This window comes from Protobothrops mucrosquamatus, unplaced genomic scaffold (assembly GCF_001527695.2).
Source record: "Protobothrops mucrosquamatus isolate PMUCROS unplaced genomic scaffold, P.Mucros_1.0 scaffold183, whole genome shotgun sequence".
Lineage (NCBI taxonomy): Eukaryota > Metazoa > Chordata > Lepidosauria > Squamata > Viperidae > Protobothrops > Protobothrops mucrosquamatus.
The window spans coordinates 567,889-576,608 of NW_015386542.1; the positions used below are offsets into that span (position 1 = coordinate 567,889).

Sequence of the window (8,720 nt, forward strand, 5' to 3'; positions counted from 1 at the left end):
GAACTAATGCCAAAGATATGTCAAAACAGGTTCTTCAGGGTGGCTGCTCTTAACATTTAATATCTTCAAATTTCTTAATTTTTTGTTATTTATGCCAATGTTCTTGGTCCCATATTTTACAACAATGACTTTATTTTTGCCAGCATGGGTTATTAGATTTTTGTTTATTAAATTGCTAGATGTTTATGCAATATATTATGGCTTTGTTTTTATTATAAAATTTGCTAAATAAGTAGACAAGATCAATATTAAGTTACTAGGTAGATTCAGTTATGCCAATCTTATTATGGAGGCAGGCAAATGTTAACAATAGATTTTATGACTGGAGAAAGATGGTAATACCAGTATAACAATAAGCCTATCGGTCATAGCCTGTTCCTCAATTATGAGAGACTAGAATTATATCCAGTGTGATAGAGCATATTAGTTGGTGCAACATCTTTTCTATTTCAGTAGTTCCAAAAATGAATTACTAAATACTAATAGGGAGGGAAAGTAGTGTTTTTGATAAAATTATATCTACTGACACCTAACAGGATACTTTTCTCTCAGCCCATCTCAGAACTCAGTCAGCGGATTGAAGTTATTAACCACAAGAGAAAGGCCTCTGGTCTGCCATGGATCTTAGTACATACAGATGCAGCCCAGATGATTGGAAAGGGGCGAGTAGATGTGCAGGACTTGGGAGTAGATTACCTCACTATTGTAGGACACAAGGTATATTTTTCTTTGTTTGGGCTACTATCTCCTTGTTGTGACCTCTTCTGAACTTTGGAGAATTTCATACCCAAGAATAGTAGTTCTCAATTACTAAATTAGAAGCCACTGTGCCTTTAATTTGGTTTGTCATTTCTGGAAACTGTATTCTCTTACAGATTTCATTTGACATACTGTTGGAAAGTCTTTTGTTGGATAGCTGTACAGTAAACTCTGCTATAAATAATCTTACTATGCATGTTGGTACACAGAATATAAAGGAGCGAAGCAGTAGTAATAAAGTCTTTAATTATGCCACATCTTTAGGGAGGCACAGTCTGTTAAGGGTGAAATCTCTAAGAAATTCTTGGCAAGTTTCTTTTTCAAGAAGGAAGGTACAAGAGTATCTGTTGTGTTTGACTTGATACTAGCCAATTGTAGTATCAAGAAGTGAAAGTAATGGGAACATTGAGGAAAATGACTATATAAAGCTGAGATTACCCAGAGAGATGCTTGACTCCCCTACATTGGATTATTCAAGCAGAGACTGAATAGAATCATTCTTTAATTTTAATGGTACTTCAGAGAGCTTAGTTCGTCCTTTAAGGATTCTCCAGTAGATGGCCCTCAGGAATAATTTTTGAGTAACATCTTTTTTCCCCCCACTGAGTTTTAGGACTCTTCAATGTGACATGCTTAAGTTTTCTTAAGCATGCTTTCTTCCACTCCATAAAATTTCTATCATTTTGCATTACTCCTGTTACATTTTCCTCTTAATTCTTACAGGAGGACAAAATTATAAAGTTGGAAAAAAAACCCCTTCATGACATCCAATATCTAGTCCAATATCCTTGCTTAATAGAGGATCTGCAATGCATTCTTCTTCTCTGGCCAATGGCTGTCTTTGCTTAAATGTCTCTGCCAACTATCTGCTGAAGAAGTCTCTTCACTCATTACTCTGTTCAATAAGTGTTCTTGTCAGGAACGTTTATCTGCATTGTTAACTATAATTTATCTGCCTTCGGCTTTTATATATTGCTTTTACTGTTGTGATTTATAATTACAGTTTTACGCCCCACGTATTGGAGCCTTATATGTTCGAGGACTTGGTATGAACACTCCTCTTCACCCCATGCTGTTTGGAGGCGGACAGGAATGGAGTTTTCGCCCAGGGTATGGTGAATAGGAGTACTGGATATACCTACTGAGTTGTTAGAGACCAACCAAATGTATCGTGACACTATAGGAGGATGTACAACTTTCTTTGGTTCAAGAGCATGTAGGCATGCTTGCTGACGTGTTCAGGATTGTAATCTAAAAGAGGGTAGTGGGGCAAAACCCATCATGAACAGGAATGGAGTATTTTATTTTATTTGTATTTATTTTTATTTAGCAAGTAAAACTAAATAATAAGTACAAGTACCCTGCTATGCTTCCACATTGTGACAGAGCAGATGATTTTGGGAGAGGTCAGTGAAGCAATGTATGCCAAGAACACATATTCTCAGCAGAATCACCCAAGATACCTCTGAAGGTCATCCCAACTGCTCAGCTAAAGCAAGTAGGCACCTATTTGGGGCAGTAATAATGTAATTGAATGCTGGAGACAGATGATCACTTTATTGCCACTCCAAAGGCATAATTTCATACTGCATAGGAGAATGCAATAGTAACAATTTGCTTGTATTTTATAAAAAAAAAATCACATGAAAAACCATGTAAAGTAATTGACAATTTAGGGTTGGATGATAGAGACCTCATTTGTTATGTGGCCTGCAATTCTACAGAGGGGACATTTTGATGGTGTTCTGAGATTTATATTTTAGTGGTGCAAGATTTGGCTAGTTGTCCTGGGAATCAGGTAGGTTAAAGAAGAGAAGCTGCAAGTAGAAGTAACAGCAGGTAGAAAAGATGATGGAGCCAGCAGTGAGCACAGTACAGGGGAAACTGGAGGGAGAGGAATTTGGAAGAGCAGTAGTGAATAGGCACTTACGAAGAGTAGAGGTCAGGCTGATGCCTGAGAAACTGAGGAAGAGGAATCATAGGCAGCACTGACACCCACCCTGCCACACATTTTGCACTTCTGTGCTATAGTGAATAATATGTAGGTTTTAAACGTATGCAAGAAAAGGTATCAAAAGGAAATATTTGGAAGAAAAATGCAAATACGCTAGAAAAATAAGAGGATCTTCTGTTTTCTAGGTAGTATCTTGATTTTCATTAGAAGTTTTTATTTTATTTACGTCATACATTAATACTAGTGAAATATTGTAATATGGTTGTTATGCTAAGTGTGTAATGTGTTAAACAATTCACACAGTTGTAGACCTTGTATTTGTGCAACTTAAAGTGTATGAATAAAAGCTACTTTTTTTTAGGACTGAGAATACTCCAATGATTGCTGGTCTTGGCAAGGTAGGCTTAAAAAATGGTAAATGATACAAATATGCAATGTGGATAAAAGGTGTCTTATTGAATAAGTGTGTCTTTATTTTTTTACAAAAAGAGGAAATAGATATCAGCAAGTCATAGATTTAAATGCAGCACACATATAACTGAAGGAAGGTGTGATAACTGTCCAGATTCTCTGAGATTTCTTTGCTTGGGCTTAGCCTATGGCAATATTCTTTAGTTTCTAGACTCTTGAGCCAAGTCTTCATAATGTTTTCTGTGTTTGCATGGAGACCCAAAGTTCTAGACCTAGACTTAGACTTTCAGGTTAGTTTAACATATAGTGGGATACCGATAGATGATGTTGCAATCAAGTGCTTAAAGCAATCTCACCAATTTTTTTTTAGCATCTTAAAGTTTTCAGTCTCTGCAACTGCGCAAGTAGCTTATCAAACTAAAAGTAAAACATCAAGTTGGTCTATAAACAAATGGCAGGGAGTGAAGTCCACAGGAACCAGTGCTTTTGTCATTTGCCTTCTTTCGATACCTCCCTCCTAGGAAATGGCTCTGATTGTTGAATGTGGGTACTGCAAAAAATGATTTGCACATTTTGAAAATAATTTGCAAAAAAGAAAAAAAAACGTTTTGGACCTACCTGTTATTGATTTAAAAAAGTGTAGGTATTGGAGACTTGAAAAAGAGTTTCAGATTTCTCCCAATTATTTTTGAAGTGTGTACAGCCATAACTGCAGAATACACTAACATTTTCTATTACTTTTTGTCTTTAAAATTGTTTTGTAGGTATAAGGTTTTATTGGGAAATTTGGGGGAATTCCGTGGAGGAGAGTCTCCCTTATTGGCTTTTTGTCTACCCTGGCTAACGATAATAAACATCATATGGTCAGGTGAACAAGGAAACTGAACGATTCCTTTAAAATTTGGCTCTAATATTTAACCTGATATTCTCACCTTCTTTTGCAGGCAGCTGAATTGGTGAATGAGAACTCTGAGCTATATGAAGCTCACATGAGGAAGGTTCGGGATTATCTGGAAAAAAGGCTTGAAGTAATTTCAATCATCCGCGTGTTTTCTATATAGTTCTGCAGTCTTTATATGGGAGCAGGAGATGACATCAGAAAGCTATATTACCCTATACCAGTGATGGCGAACCTTTTAGAGACCAAGTGCCCCAAAACTGGCCCCACCCCCACTCCATCCCCTGCCCCGCCCCCACCCCGCCTGCCCGCAGGGCCACTCACTGCCTCCAGGGCCCGCCACAGATCGCCCAGCAGTACCATGGCAGCCACGCCTTCTGCCCGCGTCCTGCAGCATCAACTGTGCCAATGGGCGTGAGGGCAGAGTCTTGTCTGCGCTGTCTGGCTGCCATGTCCTTGGCTGCACTGCTCTGTGTGGGCCACGCTCGGGGACGACTCTCCTCCAGGGGGGCTGCTGGTGGAGTTGGGGGGGGAGGCAAGGCTGGGGCAACGGCACGTGTGCCCAGAGAGAGGGCTCCAAGTGCCGCCTCTGGCACCCGTGCCATAGGTTCGCCACCACTGCTCTATACTAAACACAGTCATGGGGCCGTGATGCCTTTCACTTTAAATGGAAGCAGGGCAAAGGGCAAGAATGCTGAAAATAGCAAATGGACAGAAATGACATGGGGAACACATTGGTTCAGACTACAGATACATGTATCATGTCTGGATTGACCCCAACGAATATTGCAGAACTGCCATTTTTTGTAATGGAGTAGCATTGAAGCCCCTTTGCATTGCCTTTCTTGGAATTTATTACTAAAAGAATGGTGACAAATGCCCTACTTTGATTTACCCAAGCAAAACAAGACCTTTCAGATATTCTTCCCACACCTATGTGCAAGGTGATAGTTAATCCTGTGAGTGCTATACTACAAGTTCTACTGCCAGGGGGCAATACTACCCATAAATATTTTTATTTCTTTAGGGATCTAAAATTATAACATACTTATATTTTTTCTTGAATTCAGTAATATCTGTGATAGGTGTGTGTGTGTATTAATAAGTTGATGTTTTATAAAAAATATTACTTTGTATTCTAGACTATATTTGGAAGACAAAATATCCATTTTAACTGTCGACTGGAAGGCTCTAAACGACTTTGCAACACCTGTAATTTTTCTATATTGGGCCCAGGTCTACAAGGTAACATTTATGTCTATATTTGCACTGTTCTTTAATAACTAGTCTATGATTGATTTATGGGATTTTGTATTTAGTGATCAATACAAAATTTAGTATTAATTGCTTTTAAAACTAACGTCTCTGCCTTAGACCAAATCAGGATGTTGTCAGCACGCTATTGTGTGCTTAGTCAAGTTTGCATTGTAATTTCATTATGAAAATGCCAACTACAGATGCAAGACACAAATGTTTAAAATTCCTTCTCTTGAATTTTAAAATGAATTCTGTAATTAGAAGGCATTCTGCTGTTTTGTCCCTGAAACATGATTTGAAATGTATATTTCCCATGTTCAAATTTGGTTGTAGCAATTGTATATGTGTGATCCTAACACTGGTTGGTCAAAATTCATGAGAAGCCAATTCTACCAAAATATGAACAAGGATTGATTTTTAAACTTATATCTTAGTTATATTTGATAACACAGGCAAAAATCAAGCAAATTTTGTTTATTTCTTCGGTACTTAGATCCATAGGTAGTTCATGAGAAGAGAGCAGATATACAGTATATCTTGTTTTTTCTGTAGGTTGGCTGGTGCTCTCACGTTGTAGGAGTTTACTAGCCAGTGTTGGGGCAGCCTGCCACTCTGAAAAGGGTGACGAGTAAGTAACCAGTATTGTGGAACTAGATATCCTGCAATTGGAGGGCATATGTAAAGAAGTGTGTGTGTGTGTGTGTGTATTTTACAAAGAATTAACCATTAGAGTCATCACAGTTCTCAGTCTTTCATATTATCCAAGAATTATAGTGAGTGGTGATGGTAATGTTATAGCTGCTGTGAAGAAAGACACTATTGATAAGTGTTTTGTGCCACTTTATCCATACCTTTGGAATTTCATGAGCCACAGCAACCATACTCCATACCCAACTCACATTATGTTGCCACCTTTGTCTTAACAAGCAAGCTATGCATGGTAACAATATTAGTGCTGCTAATTAATTGACACTGACCTATGTTACTTAACAACTAGTGTTTATTTAGTGTATAGTACATGGATATAACAATAGTAAAAATATATAAAAGGAGCTCATTGTGTTCCATGTATTATGGAAATATGTAGTCAATTTTGTAAGGTATGAGGAACTTAAGAAGTTATATATAAGTTATAGGTTACATTTTGAAATAAATTAGTTCATGAGAATGGGAATAAGTGTTCTATATCTAGGCCATTTATCCAATTAAGTGCAGTATTTGTTAGTTGGAGAAAATCTGTTTTTCCTCCTGTATAAGCTTTCAAATAGAAGTTAGTCAACCATTCTAACCACTATATTCTTAAGAGGTAGTAATGGCACATGACAAAAGGATTATTATAAATATTTATAGCCCTTACATCATTGTAATTACCCCCCTTCCTCACTGATTTATAATATTATCCAAGAAATAAGCACCATTCACAGTCCATTATTCTATCTATGCAATAGGAACAAATATATGATTTACATAATTGGGTTCCTCCATGGATCTGATACCAGTTTAAACTATATATATTATTTTTCCTGGGCCTTTAAGAGTAAGATGTGAGGAGAGAGAGATTATGCAGCCTTGATACTGCAGAAGTAGGAGAAGAATTGGCTGTTTAGAAGCGAAGAGTATTTTGATTTAGCTATCAAAGCCATTATGAAAACTGACCAATTTGCTGACATATGTTTATTCCTAGTGATGAGCATATGCTTTGTAAACAAATATTTTCCCAAATCCCCATAGCCCTCTCTTTTGGGGGCAATGGGCTACATAATTAATGGAGTACAAGGAATTAGGATATTGTAAAATGCTTTTGTTCTGATTAGGCAGAGAAATGTAAAATGATGTACCTAGTATCAAAAAGTAACTTGCTTCCCATATTGTGTGCTATATACAGTATTTCAGATACTACAGGTTAGTATAAAAATAAGTACTTTGCATTTATATCTTTCTTTTCAAAAGACTTAAAATCATACTCTGAAATATATAGAATATTTGTTAAAATTGCTCTGGGCATTATGGTTAATTTTAAAAAAACATTCTTTTAAATACAATTATGATTCTTCTGAATCTTTTCGTACTGGCTTCTTAAGTGTTAATGCGTTCTGTTTTGGCTACATAAAGATCTGGATTTGAAGTTTAAATTTGTTATTAGCTTGTGCAATAACATACAGTCTTAAAAATCCACAACCATCCATTACAGTTGGTTCCATAACTCATTAGAACTATGTGTTGTATATAATAACTTTTTATCAGTTTTAAAGTGATAACAATAAATAACAATTCCACTTTCTCCATATTTAAAAGCCCTTAATGTTTAGCTTGTCATCCATATATATTTATTATTGAACATTAATCTGATTAACAAAGAAATTTCAGAATTTTTGAATTGCGTGGTGTAGTTTCTGTTAAATTCTGTTGACCTCAGCATATAAATTTGACCATACTTGAATTTCTATTGAAACACAAATATCCTAGAAATAAATATATCTTGGACAAGAGAAGCTCTGCATAATTTGTTTCCTTTCTCTATATGCTTCTCATACCACTATGGTAAAAATACTGTTAAAGGTTATATTTTACTTTAATTGTGTCTGTTTTCAGGCCCTCAGCTGTTCTGCTTAGCTGTGGAATTCCTTATAATGTTGCACAGAATGCCATACGCCTCAGTGTGGGCCGTAATACAAGCAAAGAAGATGTGGACCTGATTGTAGAAGATTTGAAACAGGCCGTGGCTGAGTTACAGTAGGCTGGATACTTACAGTCAACAACAGTAACAACAACAACAAAACATTCTGTTCATCAGTGTCAGGAAGTGATCTTATCTAATCCTGATACTCCATTGCTCTATCTACCATACTTACATCTGACATATTGTGAGTTATTGTGTTCCCATCAAACTAGTGAAACAGAATTTTTGTTGAACATCAAGTAATTTGTTTACAGTTTTTGCATACCTTGGAGCACTGTCTGCATCTATGAGCACTGTTTTTTTTCTGGAGTTCAGCACTAGTAAATCCAGTTGGTGAATTACACTTTTTAACATGTTTTACCAAACAGAAGGAAGAGCAAGGAAATATTTCTACTGGATATTTAAGTTGGTCCTGAGTCGAAAAATGTGAATATAATGGTTGTTACAAAGGTGTTTTTTCCAAAAGACAACTGGACTTTCTTTTTTTTTCTTTGAAAATGTTTGCTTCTCATCCAAGAAGCTTCTTCATTCATGTCTTCTCAATCATCCAGGTCATAGTTGTCCCAAAGGTGCTTTTTCCCAAAAGCAACTGGATTAGTTTGGGGGTTTTTTTCTTTGAAATGTTTCACTTCTCATCCTTCTTCAGCTTCTTGGATGAGAAGTGAAACGTTTTCAAAGAAGAAATCCAAGAAAATCTAGTTGCTTTTTAGAAAAAGCACCTTTGGGACAATCATGATGTGGATGAAAGAGAATCTCCATAG

General features: G+C 36.5%; 1 protein-coding gene across 1 annotated transcript in view; it reads left to right on the forward strand.

Moving 5' to 3' along the window:
- SCLY (selenocysteine lyase) overlaps window positions 1-8,046 on the forward strand; it is a 14,540-nt gene extending 6,494 nt beyond the window's left edge. The window contains exons 5-11 of the mRNA XM_015813708.1: window positions 537-717; window positions 1,763-1,869; window positions 3,075-3,111; window positions 4,069-4,152; window positions 5,165-5,267; window positions 5,832-5,907; window positions 7,872-8,046. Coding sequence (XP_015669194.1) covers window positions 537-717; window positions 1,763-1,869; window positions 3,075-3,111; window positions 4,069-4,152; window positions 5,165-5,267; window positions 5,832-5,907; window positions 7,872-8,016 — 733 coding nt within the window. The 3' untranslated portion in view covers window positions 8,017-8,046. The remainder of the gene's footprint in view (window positions 1-536; window positions 718-1,762; window positions 1,870-3,074; window positions 3,112-4,068; window positions 4,153-5,164; window positions 5,268-5,831; window positions 5,908-7,871) is intronic.
- The last annotated feature ends 674 nt before the right edge of the window (window positions 8,047-8,720 follow it).